Source organism: Anomaloglossus baeobatrachus, chromosome 6, assembly GCF_048569485.1.
Source record: "Anomaloglossus baeobatrachus isolate aAnoBae1 chromosome 6, aAnoBae1.hap1, whole genome shotgun sequence".
Taxonomy (NCBI): domain Eukaryota; kingdom Metazoa; phylum Chordata; class Amphibia; order Anura; family Aromobatidae; genus Anomaloglossus; species Anomaloglossus baeobatrachus.
The window spans coordinates 366,213,916-366,229,307 of NC_134358.1; the positions used below are offsets into that span (position 1 = coordinate 366,213,916).

The 15,392-nt window shown below is 45.4% G+C and overlaps 1 protein-coding gene across 1 annotated transcript in view; it reads left to right on the forward strand.

Annotated features, from left to right (window-relative positions):
* LOC142243927 (maternal DNA replication licensing factor mcm6) overlaps positions 1-15,392 on the forward strand; it is a 470,818-nt gene that overhangs the window by 47,489 nt on the left and 407,937 nt on the right. The window contains exons 2-4 of the mRNA XM_075316119.1: positions 13,510-13,656; positions 14,905-15,015; positions 15,127-15,376. Coding sequence (XP_075172234.1) covers positions 13,510-13,656; positions 14,905-15,015; positions 15,127-15,376 — 508 coding nt within the window. The remainder of the gene's footprint in view (positions 1-13,509; positions 13,657-14,904; positions 15,016-15,126; positions 15,377-15,392) is intronic.

The window sequence follows — 15,392 nt, forward strand, 5'->3', positions numbered from 1 at the left end:
TGGAACTGAGATGGCTGAGTCTGCAGAGCTGTTCAGTCACACTATAGCCTGGGAATCAGAGGTCTGCTCCCAAGCTACAGTGAGTACAGAACAGGAAATGGTCTGCAGTGATGCCCAGAACCTTTGTGACTCTGATTCAGGCCGTGAGGACCAAGTTTCTGAGCATAATGTTGACCCTTTGTCACAAACTGTAATACCTGTGGTTATAGACAATGAGGAACATACTGATGAAGATGAGACGCAGATACCCGATTGGGATGACCACTTAAATATTCGGTCAGGGCAAGAAGAGGCTCGGTCTGAGGGGGAGGGGAGTGCAAACACAACAATTGATGATGAAGTTCTAGATCCCACCTACTGTCAACCCACAGTCAGGCACTCGAGGAGGTCAACAGAGGTGGTGGAGGAGGATGCAACTGATTACGAAGTTACCTTGCGCCTTCCTGGACACAGTCGGAGTACTGGTAGCACGTCTACAACTGCATCCTCAGCCACCACTCTGCCTCTGAGCATTATTCGGGGTGGATCAACAGGTCGCATGGCCTCTAAGCCTTGCCTAGCCTGGTCCTTTTTTGACATAGAAAAAGATCGCCCAAATTATGTGATCTGTAAAATTTGTCATGGTTCTCTTAGTAGAGGTCAAAACCTCAGCAGTTTGACAACTTCTTCCATGAATCGTCACATGAATAAATATCATATGTCCCTGTGGGAAGCTCACCGTGCTGCAATGCGGCCTAGCGGAGCGAACCATCCACCGCCTGCCCCTTCCAGTGCATCCGCGCGCTCGTCATCTTCTAGGACTGTGGGGACAGCTGTCAAACCTGTTTTTCCACCCACAACTTCCACCACTGTAACTGCAACAGGCAGTTTGCTTGGTAGGTCGTCAGTTGGTTTGGAAGGGGAAACAAGTGAGTGTGTACAGCTCTCTCAGACATCGATAGCACCAACTTTGGATGAAGGCAACATCATGTCTCCGCCTGCACTTTCCTCACAAACCTGCATTTTTCCAGGGACACCCTACTCAACACCGTCTACACACAGCAGCCAGATCTCTGTCCCTCAGATGTGGTCAAATAAAAGGCCACTTCCTGTGACCCATGACAAAGCTAAGAGGTTGACTCTATCCCTCTGTAAGCTGTTGGCTACCGAAATGCTGCCTTTCCGCCTAGTGGGCACACAGGATTTTAGAGACCTTATGTCTGTCGCTGTGCCCCAGTACCAGATGCCTAGTCGCCACTACTTCTCTAAGAAAGGTGTGCCCGCGCTACACCAGCATGTCGCACACAACATCACCGCTTCCTTGAGAAACTGTGTGTGAACGGGTGCATTTCACCACCGATACTTGGACCAGTAAGCATGGACAGGGACGTTACATGTCACTGACTGGGCACTGGGTAACTATGGTGATAGATGGTGAAGGGTCTGCTGCACAAGTCTTGCCGTCCCCACGACTTGTGTGTCAATCCTCTGTCCAAGTTCCGCCACTGCTTCTGCATCCTCCACCTCATCTGGGTCCTCAACCTTCACCCCAAGCCTGCCTGGTCAGGCCACCAGCGTTCTCACTGCGCAGAAGGAATCACGCACCCCTCATTACTATGCTGGCAGCAGAGCGCAACGGCATCAGGCGGTCTTTAGCTTGACATGTCTTGGGAATAAGAGTCACACAGCTGAGGAGTTGTGGTCAGCTCTGCGGTCCGAGTTTAATAAATGGTTGTCTCCACTCAACCTGCAGCCTGGTAAGGCCGTGTGCGACAATGCTGCAAACCTGGGTGCGGCCCTTCACCTGGGCAAGGTGACACACGTACCTTGTATGGCTCACGTGTTGAACCTTGTCGTCCAGCAATTTTTAACACAGTATCCCGGCCTAGATGGCCTTCTGAACAGGGCACGAAAACTGTCTGCTCACTTCCGCCGTTCAAGCGCCGCAGCTGAGCGACTTGCATCGCTCCAGAAGTCTTTCGGCCTGCCGGTTCATCGCCTGAAATGCGATGTGACGACACGCTGGAATTCAACCCTCCACATGTTACAGCGACTGTGGCAGCACCGCCGAGCCCTGGTGCAATACGTCATGACGTATAGCCTGGGCCAACGTGATGCAGAGGTGGGGCAGATCACCCTGATGGAGTGGTCTCAGATCAAGGACCTATGCACCCTTCTGCACAGTTTCGACATGGCGACGAATATGTTTAGCGCTGACAATGCCATTATCAGCATGACGATTCCAGTCATTTACATGCTGGAGCACACGCTAAACACTATTCGGAGTCAGGGGGTGGGACAACAGGAAGGGGATGAACTACAGGAGGATTCATATGCGCAAGACACAACAACATCACCAAGGTCCAGACGTTCATCATCAACAAGGCGCCAGGCATGGGACCATGGGGGACAGGGATCAACAAGGGCGCATAGTAGCAGGCTAAATGTTGAGGAAGGTGCAGGAGAACATGAAGAAATGGAGGACGAACTGTCCATGGACATGTAAGACTCAGCGGATGAGGGAGACCTTGGTCAAATTTCAGTTGAAAGAGGTTGGGGGGAGATGTCAGAGGAAGAAAGAACGGTTAACACCTCTATGCCACAAACACAGCGTGGACTTGGTCCGCATGGCTGCGCAAGACACATGAGTGCCTTCTTGTTGCACTACCTCCAACATGACCCTCGTATTGTCAAAATTAGAAGTGATGATGACTACTGGCTTGCCACACTATTAGATCCCCGGTACAAGTCCAAATTTTGTGACATAATTCCAGCCATAGAAAGGGACGCACGTATGCAGGAGTATCAGCAGAAGCTGTTACTCGATCTTAGCTCGGCTTTTCCACCAAACAACCGTGCAGGTGCAGGGAGTGATTCTCCCAGTTGTAACTTGACAAACATGGGATGGTCTCGTCATCTTCAACAGTCTACCCGTACCAGTAGGACCGTATCTGGTGCTGGTAACAGCAATTTTATGGAATCTTTTCATCATTTTTTTAGACCCTCTTTTGCAAGGCCACCAGAGATAACAAGTCTGACACATAGTCAACGGCTGGAGAGGATGATACAGGAGTATCTCCAAATGAACATCGATGCCATGACTTTGCAAATGGAGCCTTGCTCATTTTGGGCTTCAAATCTAGAAAAATGGCCAGAACTCTCCAGTTACGCCTTGGAGATTTTGTCGTGTCCAGCTGCCAGCGTTGTCTCTGAACGTGTCTTCAGTGCTGCTGGGTGTGTGCTGACAGATAAGCGCACGCGTCTGTCCAGTGACAATGGGGACAGACTGACGTTCATCAAAATGAACAAGTCATGGATCCAGAAGGAATTTACTACCCCTGTGTCATCCTGGGGAGAGTAAATGCTTGTGGATTTGGAATGTGCTTGATGCAAATCAAAACATCCTGTTTGCAACTAGGGCACAACTGCTGCCACTGAATGGGTGGGTGTGTGTGAGGCCCAATTTTTGGAAAAAAGGGAGACTCCGCTTGGAGTAACCCTTGCTTGCTGTGTTTTTTAAAAGGAGCCAAGATGAACAGAGCTGGGATCAGGAAAGACTTTGCTACCTACCCTGGTGTCATCCTGGGGACGGTTAATTATGGCGTATTTTTGAATGTGCTTGATGCAAATCTAGCTGTGAATTGTACAACTGGGGCACAACTGCTGCCACTGAAGGGGTGGGTGTGTGTGGGGCCCAATTTTTTGATAAAAGGGAGACTCCGCTTGGAGTAACCCTTGCTTGCTGTGTTTTTTAAAAGGAGCCAAGATGAACAGAGCTGGGATCAGGAAAGACTTTGCTACCTACCCTGGTGTCATCCTGGGGATGGTTAATTATGGCGTATTTTTGAATGTGCTTGATGCAAACCTAGCTGTGAATTGTACAACTGGGGCACAACTGCTGCCACTGAAGGGGTGGGTGTGTGTGGGGCCCAATTTTTGGAAAAAAGGGAGACTCCGCTTGGAGTCACCTTGCGGTGTTTTACATGATTTTAGAGGGGCGTGCCATGCCTATATCTGTGTCTCCTCCTCTTTTTCCTTGTCCTGCTCTTTTGTTTTCACATGAGTATATGTCCTTGTCACTTTCTCATGTGTTTGTGTTGTGTTCTGAGTTGTTTGTCACCTTTTGGACACCTTTGAGGGTGTTTTCTATGTGTTTTTATGTGTTTGTGAATGCCTGCCATTGTTTCCTATGCGGTTCGGTTCGTCGAACGTTCGACGAACCGAACTCGAACGGGAGCTCCGTTCGGCGAACCGACCTCGAGCCGAACCGGGACCGGTTCGCTCATCTCTAGTCCTGGTGGAAGGGTGACTAGGTGGGGGGTGTTTAAGGTGTACGTGTGGGACGTTCTAATGTTAGTTAAAGCTCTGCTGAGCAAACACCAGTTCATCCTATCCCAAGAGAAATGAAAACTTCTGTCCTATGACAGTCCACTCCACTAGATTTCTTTTGGCAGCCGTACATCTCTTCATGTTCGAAATAAGGGTAACAAACAGCTTGTTTCCTCTGTCACAAATCTCTAATCACCAAACTGACTGTGGGGAACCACAAATGGGTGAGTCTGCAGAGCTGTTTACACATTATATCCCATGGGCATCAGAGGTCTGCTCCAAAGATTCCCAAGCTCAAGAGAAGGAAAGCATTTGCACAGATGCCCAAAATCTTTGTGTTGGATCCTGGCCCAGATGAAGTAGGGTCTGAGCAGGATCCCGACCGTCGTCAACTGAAGTTAACCCCTGGGGTGGAGGTGATGATGAGACTGAGGTAACTGAAGTTCATGCGTACTGTTTTGGGATGTCAGGTCAGTAAAAGGAGGAGTGGGACAACATAAAGCCTGACTATGAAGTTGTAGATCCCACTTGGTGTGAACCTAGAGGCAGACAGAACACTAAAGATGGGCCCTGGTGGGTGCTAACTAATACAATATACCTCAATCTATTTACACCACTGTGCACACCCACCTTAGGACACACCACTCACTACCCCAAGGCAGTCTTCCTTCCTCTTAAGATTTTTTTCTTGGGGCATAGGCACTGCATAGGACTGCAGCGACCCCTTCCAGCGGGCTGTCACCGCAGCCAGATTGCCAGATCTGGAGATCTCATGATCTTGCTGTCACACCCTCTGTCATTTTGTCGCGCCCCTGTGCCAAACCTATTGTTTGAATCTGTATCAGGGCTGCCCCCCAAAATTACTTCTGAGGGCTATGACTGCAACACCTATAACCAAATACATTTACAGCTTCTCAAAAGTGGCCCTTGCAGGATCTTGTACATTCAACAAATCATAGGATAGCTCCCACCAAGACAAAAGATCTGTGCAGCATATTATGAAAGTGAGACTAACTCATACAAACAAGTGTGCCAAACCTGCAGTTCCAGTGTGTATGTAAGGCATACATCCCAATCATCCCTTATTCTGTGGGACTGTCATGATTTGAGGGCTCTCTTGCAGTCCCACAGCTCACAGCTGTTTTCCCGGCTCCTCCCCCCAGTACAATGGGTAATTTAAATTCTCATCTGCTCTGAGTTACTGGGATGTCCGGAACTCGAACTTGTGAACTCATTGTCCATAGGAAGCAGCTCTACCAGTGAGCTACTGCCTCTATTGCTAAACATAGGAAGATTTGGTAATCTTGACCTCTGTATTGCAGTAGAGAAACCAGAAGCATCTATTCAGCTACAAGGATGGATACATGATATGCCATGTTCCCATATAAAGGTGAAATTCCAAACGTTCTCTCCTCTTGTCATTTTCACAAATTTTGTGTTGTTTTTATCTATAATTTTAAACCTTTTCTTTTATCTTAAATTATTATACAATAAATCAGTTTACATTTTACAAATTCCCTGCGGTCTCCATATTTGTATAGCTGAATTTAGGTCTACCCATTCACTCCTTTTTCCCATTCATCCAGATATCGCAGTAGTTTTTCAATTAAAAGAGTTGGACCTTGCACAGCATATTTGCTACCAACACAAATTGTGAGCCCTAGTTCCATCAGGGTTCCCTTCACCGCCACCAGTTCCTGCGCTTCTTCCCCCTCATCATCATCCTCAATCTCCAAATTCTTGTCCCGATCAGTCACAAGCTGGAAGTACTGCAGCACTGCCTCAGTGAAGTAGCAACAGGCTCTGTTGAAACTCTTCTCTTTAGGTGATGCCTCCCCAGAGTTGTTGAAAGGTCTAACAGACCAGACAGATCTGTGGCTCTTGAGGCTGAACCTCCAGCCAGGCCTGGTTGTGTGATTAATGGTAGTAAACTGGGGATGGCTTTAAAGTTGGCAAGCTGGCACATGTACCATGCCTGGTCCACATGCTCAACTTAGTAGTTCAGCGCTTTCTGAAAACATACCCAGATTTGCCTGAGCTACTTGTCCAGGTACTCGGCATGTGCGTCCACTTTCGCAAGTCACCTACATCTGCTACCGGCCTGACAGTGCTGAAGCAGTGCTTGCAAGTGCCACCTCGTAGACTGGTTTATGACCTGCCCTCTTGCTGTAAAGCCACATTTTATTTGTTAGCAAGGCTTTGTGAGCACTAGAGGTCAGCACTTGAATGAGCTACAACATGCCAACTGGTTTTCCAGTCACCCTCAACACATTAGAAACGAGTGTCCTTGAATGTCTGACATCTGTGCAGTTCTCCAAAAGTTTGAGGTATCAACCAAGATGGTGAGCAGCGATGATGTCATAATCTGCAAAACCATTCCACTTGTGACTACTCAAATGCTCTGCTTACACTTAGAGGAAGCTCTGCATGTGGACCAGGTGGGGATGGAGTAATAAAGTGCACAGGATTGTACTTCCCAACCCAACTTCATCTCCTCTTCTTAGCGTTTATTGTGTTGAGGAGCAGGAGGAGGAAAATGAGATGCTTGCTTGTGCTACAGAGGGTACTAGTGACACAATCTTCTTGCCTGTTCAGAGTGGATGGCCTGAAGGAGAGGGAGGGCTATCCCTTTGATGGGGACAGTGAAGTCTTGTTGGAAGTCTGGCACACATGGCAGACTTTGTCCTGCTTCCTTTCCTGTGACCCTAATATTAAACGCATTTTGGCCAACACAGATTACTGGCTATGCATCCTTCTTTCCCCACACTACAAAGAGAACTCACTCCTCCTTATGACAGAAGTAGCTACAAAAGTGGTGCAATACGTGAAAGCCATAGTTGAAGAATTGGTCAAAAATTCCCATCTGACAACTCTGGTTGGGTAGTGGAGTTATTTTCACTACCAAGGAGTAGAGGGGGAGACACACAGCAGGACAAATGGAGGCAGGGAAAAATTGTCAAAGGTCTTGTACAGTTTGATTAGACCCTCCTTGGCACCTAGGCTTTGATGCATGGAGTACTCTGACAAGGAAAGAAAAGTTTATGAAGGTGGTAAAGGAGTAACTAGCCAACCATACCACCGTTCTCCATGATTCCTGTGTGCGGTAAAACTTTTGGGTATCAAAGCAGGACACTTAGCATGAACTCTCTGCGCCTTGGAGGTGATGGCATGCCCTGCCACTAGTGTTGTGTGAGCAGGTTTTTAGTGCCACAGAAGGCATAATAAATCCCATGAACACATGATTAGATACCGTAATCCCAACATATTGCTACTCCATAAATCACTTGTAAGGCTACATCTGGAATATGCGATCCAGTTTTGGGCTCCACATTTTTAAAATAATATTCAGAAGTTAGTTCCAAGGTGGCCAACTAAATTATTGCAAGGAATGGAAAGCCTCCTATTTGAGACATTGAACAACTTGAATTTGTTTAGCTTAGAAAAGACATCTGAGTATATATCATTTATATGTATAAATACATGTGTTGTCAATAGTAACCACTGGCACATGACTTATTTCTCCCAAAGACAATAGTAAGGAAAGGGGGCACTCACTTCGAGCGGAACAAAGGCGATGCCGGCAGATAAATAGGAAAGGTTTCTTTACAGTTAGAACAGTCAGATTGTGGAATGTCCTACCACAAGAGGTAGTGATGGCAAACACTAGAACAAATTTCAAAAATGGCTGATTTCCTCAGTACACATAACATTGTTGGTTATAAATTATTTAATGACAAAATGTAGAATTGGTGGAGGAAGGTTGAACTAGATGGACCTAGGTCCTTCTTTTTTTTTTTTTTTTTTTTTTTTTTAAAGCTACAGTTAAAACCCAAAGTTTTCGTACACTCTATAAAAACAAATCTGCAAGTCTTTCTCACTACCTGACATGAAATCAGAATAAATCTATTCCATTTTAGTTCAATTAGGAACCAAAATTATGTATATTTGCCAAGTCCCAGAATGAGAGAGCATGTTTTAAAGGCATTATTACCTTCTGCAAAGTCAACTTACATACACGAACAGTACTATGCCTTTAAACGATATGAGACAGGCCATACGGTGTCTTGTCTTTAGAAGCTTCTGATAGGTTTATTGGCAACATCTGAGTTACAGAGACACCAGTGGCTGTATCACACTGCTTCTTTGTGTAGTCATGTGAGAAAAAAACAAATTAGCCAAGATCTCAGAAAATTCAGCCGACCCTCCTGACCTGGACGGCTCGCCACTGGGTCCCCATCAGCGCGTTGGGATGCAGCCTGGTCACCGGCAACTCCTCTCATGGTTGTCGGGTCTTTGAGGGCAGAGTCTGGTGGCGGTGCGACTTGGTCTTTCAAGGCCGCGGACGGAGGCGATCCTGCGGCCCGGTCAGCGGCTAAGGATATCACGGATTCTGCTGCTGGGGGTTTTGCTGCTGGGGCCAGGGCGGTTTTTGTTTCGATCTGCTCCTGGCGCCACTCCTCATGCAAGGCCCGCTTCCTTTGGGCCTGCACTGCCGCAACCATCCTCCGGCTGGGTTCCCAATCTTCTGGAGCAGACATCCTTCCCCTCTGGCATCCAGAAACGTCTTTTTTGCAGAGTTCCGGAGTCTCTGCCTTGCGTCGTCCACTTACATCCTGGACACTCCCAAGGGCCGGGGAGTTCAAGTTTTGCGCCCTTTTACTGATGGCGCAGAATTTTAACAGTCAAGAAAATGGCGGCTAGTTCAACTTTTGTCGGTTAAGTCCAAAAAGGTGCACTGTCACCCGTTTTGGCAGGTGTAGTCTGAATCCTGCCGATTACACCAGTTTTTAAAAGTTATCGTCCCCCGGGGTAACTGAGCTGCTCAGATCCGGACGGTCTGTGGCTCGAAGGGTTCCAGATCCGGGGGTACCGTCGACCAGTTTTAAAATGAAATATAAAAATAAAGTCAGACTACGCCACTTGAGGTTTGCGGCCAGGGATAATAGAGGCATGGATGGGAGCAGCGTGGTTGGTGGAGCCCTCCGCGAGTAGGGCTTTTCCCCAGGGTTAGGTGAAGGGTTAACGTGGAGGTGCGTGGCAATGAAGCAGTCCAAACAAAGAGGGCAGTTTGATGGTTTATACTCACTGGATTCATGCCTTGGGCACCTACTGAATTCCAGGTGCGCCCGTGTCCTGATGGCTGTGCCTGCCAACCTGGCGCCACTCCTACTTCTGTGCACTCTGGTGTATGTGGGTCCTCCCTGGCGTGGAGCACTTAGAGGTCTTTCTGATGTCTGGGTCCTGCCGCAGGCAGCTTGGACTATTTAAGGGAATATGTCCCGGTCCCCTCTTTGCTGCTGGTGCCTCGGACATTAGTGGTGGCAGATGAGTCCTGGAAATGCACCCGTCTGGCAGAGTTAACAGTCCTAGTCTGTCCTGGGATCTGCACCCCATGCGTGCAAAGTACTGTGAGCCCTGGATGTCCACCCCACAGGATCCCTCTGTCCTTGGAGCTTGCTCTCTCGCTCTCCAGCTATTTTCCTCCTCTGAGTCGCTGTTCTTTGTACTCAGGTCTTTGCAGTGTCTTTACTACCGCTCTGCCGACTTTCTTACTCCTCACTTTTCTTTCTGGTTCCTTCCACTTTCTGCGTCTCAAGTCTCTGGTCTGTCTTGACACCTTTTATTACTACTCCTCACCTCACAACCTACTACTTACTCCCCCTCCACTCAACTGACTGTTGCACTGTCTACCCACACTCCCCAGGTCACGGTCTCCTCCCCCAGGTCTGGTCTCTTCCTCCCAGTTGGCTGCCTTTTATCTAACAGTACCCGGCCCTGTCATCTGGCTGAGTCTCCCAACTGGGTACAGCGAATGTAAATGTTCTGGTGTGCTAGCGTAGCGCCCCTGAGACTGGTCGCTACAGGGTATATCATTATATCCTTCCCTGGCAGGTCTAGATGTTAATCTAGTAAGTTCTACACACATCTCACACCACCATACAGCAGGAAGAAGCAGTCACTAGGAAAGGGTTAACAATGTTTCTACAGACACTTGAAGTGACTCAGCCAGTTCTTAGCAGACCCAGGTTGCCATAGCAACTTGCAAAAGTGGGGGCATGAGTAGTTAGGAGTAGAAAACAGTTTCACTTTACCTTAGAACAAGCTTGGACACGAGACAGAGCAGACGTACAGTGTGCAGCTCCCTGAAGGGGAGGCTGTCATGCCTTTAGGGAGGCAGAACAGAGCTGTGTGGATGTAACACCGAACAGACAGCTCCACCAAGCTGGGGGCCAGTAACATCGAGTAATTGTGGACTAAAAGGGAGCAGTCACCAGAGAGACGGGACTCTGAGCACAAGAGAGATACAGAGCCCTAGTTTGGGTGCCGAGGTGCGGTAGCAGAGAAGGGGCCTGAGAGAGGGGGGATAGAAGTCCGACCCACGAGAGGCCCAGACTGCCGGCCGTACGGACCGAGACCGGGGAAGAGTACAGAGTTGTGCATCGAGGAGAAAAGCCACAGATTACCAAACTGGATCCAGCCTCTGACCTGCCCGGGAAGCGACTGGACTCTCTGATGGCGAGGACCAGCACCCGGGGTTCGATACCGCCTGAGCCAGTAAATAAAGTGACTGGAACACATACCTGGTGACTCTGAGTAACTGCCGCCGCCCAGCGCTCTCGTGAACTGCCGCCCCCGTTCTCACCAACCTCCCGGGGTAACCCACTCAGCCCATGGGGAGTGATACCATCCCGGCTGCACATAACACCTACCCCGGAGAGAGACTGTGCAGCGGCGGCTAGTTCCTGGCCCCGCATACCGCGGGTGGCACTGTGAAGCATCCCCATTCCCCATCCATTACTCCCCTTGGGAGAGGACTAGTTGCAGGAAGGGTCGGCGGCTGAGGAGGCCGAGACCCCAGTCCCGCTGCAACCGATGACACGTTTCCCAAGGGCCCGTCACCCTCCTTCTATCCCGATCTGTATTGGACATTTGTCCGTTTGCTGGTCTTATTTAACATGTAGCCGACTGGGTCACGGAATCGGGTCAGGCCAGTCACAGCTACCCCAAGGAACCACTGGCCCGGTGAGGAGTACCTTAAGGCCCCGTGGACACTACACTAGTGTGTGTGTGTGTGTGTGTGTGTATGTAGTGACTGGCACAGTCATGTAGGACCCGAGCTGTTACCTTGTTGTTACCTTCTTTTTGTGACACCTGGTTACCGCAGGGGCGTCACAAAGGCAATCGAGAAGAGCTGAGGTGGAGCACCAGAATTCACATCTAAAGTTATTCACCAATTTTGAAGTGGCTGCGGGCTGCTATTTTTAGACTGGGAAATAACCGTGGACCTACTTAGCCTGACTTCAACAGAAACGTATTCCAGCTCACCGCTATAGTGCATAAGTTAAAGGAGTAGACCAGTTGATCCAGCACGGAAATCCCAGGCACAGGGAACCAATTCAGAAAGAGTGAAGTCCAGCGGATCACAGGCAGGGTTGATTAAAAAAATCATCATTATTTTCATTTAATTAAAAATGTATAGACAGCATCCACAAATCCACATCCATGAATAAGAATCTACGACACTGCGTTATGTCGAAACACGTTGGATGAATGTACCTTTGTGGATGCTGTCTATACATTTTTAATTAAATGAAAATAAAGCGGATTTTTTAATCAACCCTGCCTGTGATCCGCTGGACTTCACTCTTAGCCTGACAGTCTGATATAAAACCAGCTAGCAGCTGTCTGATTTAACTTTGGTTGGTTATCAAAAATGAGGGTCACCAATTTTTTTTTTTTTTTAATGTTTGAACCTCCTTAGCAGCAACATGGGAGTCAGATGTGTCCAAGTATTTCCCCTATTTTCCATTATTTTTGAGTGCTGCTTCCATTAATTACTATTTTCTGCAACCCCTTTCTCTTAGACATTCTAGAGAAGTCTGCTGGTTAAATGCTCGAATTCCCCATAGACATCCTTGTATATTCATATCGAGTGGGTCCAAGCGTCGGACCCGCCCAATTCGAGTAATGATCACCATGGTGCACTCTCCATTCCACCAAAATTCTGACATTTTTCCCTTATTAGCAATGCACTGTACCTCAAAAGTAGTTCTCCATTTATTGTAGGATATTGGCACACTGGAAAAATTACACAACAAACTGTGATGTATTTTTTTCTTTTCTTATTATCCCTTTATAAAAATGAAAAACTTGGGGCTAAAACAATATTTTAGTAAAAAAATAAAAACAAATAAAAAAAAAAATTCTTCTCCAATGGTATAGAATTCAGTGACTCACTTGTGGTGTCAATACACTCACTGCACCCTTAGATGAATTCATTGAGCGGTGTAGTTTATAACATGAAGTCTGCTCTGTTGGCATGTTAAGAGCATTGCCAAAGTGGTATGGCACCCGCAAACCATTCCTACTAAATCTGAACTCAGATATGGCATTCCTGAGGCTCTGAGCTTTACATTATGCCTCCAATAAAGTTTGCAACCACTTCTGGGGTATTGGTGAGCTCAAGAGGAATTATAGAACAAATTTTATGGTCCTTTTTTCTTTTGTTACCTTTTTGTAATTATGAAAAATTTCAGACTAAAGCAATATTTTTGTGGGAAAGGTATTTTTTTAAATTCTGAACATTGCTTTTGTTATGGTGAAGAACCTAAAGGGTTAATAAACTTCTCAAATGTTGGTTGATCACTTTGAGGCATGCAGTTTTTAAAATGGTGTCACTCTTTTGGGTATTTTCTATCACATAGTACCCTCAAAGTGCCTTCAAATTTTACGTGGTCCCTTAAAAAAAGAAAAACATTTTCTTGGAGAAATTACTGAAACTTTTAATCCTAATTTTTCAACAAAAGTTTTGAAAAATGGTTCTGCTATAAAGTAGACTTGTGGCACATACTATGAACTATTTTGTGTGACCTGGTTTAAGGATAAAAAAAATATGTTTGAAAATTGCTACATTTTCTCTTTTTTGGTCAAATTTTCATAAATGAATCAAAATAATTTTGATAAACATTTACAACTAATATGACGTACAATGTGTCAAGAAAAAAAAAGAGAATCACTGGGAAATGTTGAAGTGTTCCAGATGTTTTACCACATAAAATGACACTGATTAGAATTGTAAACTTTGGCCTGGTAGGAAAGGTAACAGGCTCAGGGATGAAGGGGGTTAACTCTGGTACTACACATGTATATGAAGGTATATGTCTTACTAATTATAAAATCTTCACTTTCAATATATTAAAGATGCAAAGGTAAAGATGGTGGAAACCAGTATACATGTGCTGCTGAAGAGCTAATTCGACCAGAAAGGAACACTTTGGTGGTTAATTTTACTGATATTGAATACTACAACCAGCAGCTTTCGACAACAATCCAAGAAGAGTATTACCGGTATTTATTTTGGTATATTTTTTCTAACTAATAGGAAACTGTCTTTTGAGTTTTCCTAGTGAAACTACAGGACCCAGCACAACCATAAAACTATATATACTTTTTTTTTTTAGTCATCCAATGTTTCAGCACTGAAAATTCAAGCTTTGAAGCCATAATCAAATCAATTTGAAATTGCATGGGGGCATGTAGATGATTAGAAAAGGATCTACATGCCCCCACGCACTTCCAGACTAATCTTCATAGGTTTTTAAAGCTTGGATTCTTAGCACTGCCACATTGTAGGCTATAAACAGGAATCCCATTTGTTTAAGTAATATTGTCCTGACCGTTCCCCTTGTAATATGATTAGTACAGTGCTGTAAATGTAAATGCAGTGCTTGCTCATCTTTTAAATATATGGCATATTACTAACATTTGTAAGAAATTGAAAACCTTTACACTGTACATAAAATTTTATCTCATGGTAAATTTATGTTAAGCTGTATAACAGTTAGCGCTATTCCTTTCATAAACTTGTTTTGTTGAATAGTGATTACTACCACTTTTGCAATCATCTGTTACCATTTTAGCCATTCTGGAAATCTTAATATTTCTTTTGTTTCCAGTTCTCAGCTTAGGTTACCGACCACCAAAGCTGAATATGCACAGTACTTGTTACAAGCGCTTTACTACTGAGTTTGGAAGCACTGCAACACTTGGCATTGCTGGAGATCTGTCATCTCCTAATCCCAACCAGCTTCAGTAAAGTGTTTACAATCTCCGCAGAGGTGGATGGCTCCCTAGGCAATAAACTGTAAAAAAAAGTGCCACAATCTCAAGGACCACTGCACTGAACATTTTATTAAATAGTAAATGGAAAAAGTGCTTGTTTTTAAGGACTATCCATCAACACTCATCCATGAAGATGGGAATAACAATATGTCTAAACATCTAAAATGTACTTTGATTGTGGCAAAACTTGTTATATAGATATGTTTACATGCTGAAGAAATTTAGGGGCTCGTTAAGGAGGTATGTTGTGAATGGAAAAGTATTGCTAATGCCCCATGAGGGGGGAAAATAAACCTAAGACTGGTTGTACTAGAAATAAAGAAAACTGTGTTGTTGGTGCACACAGGGTAGCTCTAATAACAAGTTTTCTAAAACTATACTGGTAAATCTGTGTGGATGTTTCCTAAAATGTGTATTGTTTCAATCCTTTTTTTTTTTTTTCTTTTTTTTTTTTTTTTTTTTTTTTTTTTTTAGGGCATATCCACATCTCTGCAGGGCTGTTAAAAACTTTGTAAGACAAATTGGAAATGTACCGGTCAATAAAGAGTTCTATGTTGCATTCTCTGACTTTCCATCACGACAAAAGTAAGATTTTTATTTATTTTGTTTAATAATTTAAGAATTGGGGGGGGGTTGACCTATTTTTGTCCTCCAACATTCATTAAATGTTTTCCTATTGTTCATCCTTTCTAATAGGATACGAGAACTTAGTTCTTTAAAAATTGGAACTTTGCTTCGCATTAGTGGTCAAGTTGTGAGGACTCATCCAGTTCATCCAGAACTTGTCAGTGGCACTTTTCTGTGTATGGATTGCCAATCTGTAGTAAAAGATGTGGAACAGCAGTTCAAATATACGCAACCGACTATATGTAAAAATCCAGTTTGTGCCAACCGTCGCAGATTTACACTGGACACCAACAAGTCACGATTTGTTGATTTTCAAAAGGTATAGTTTTTTCTTT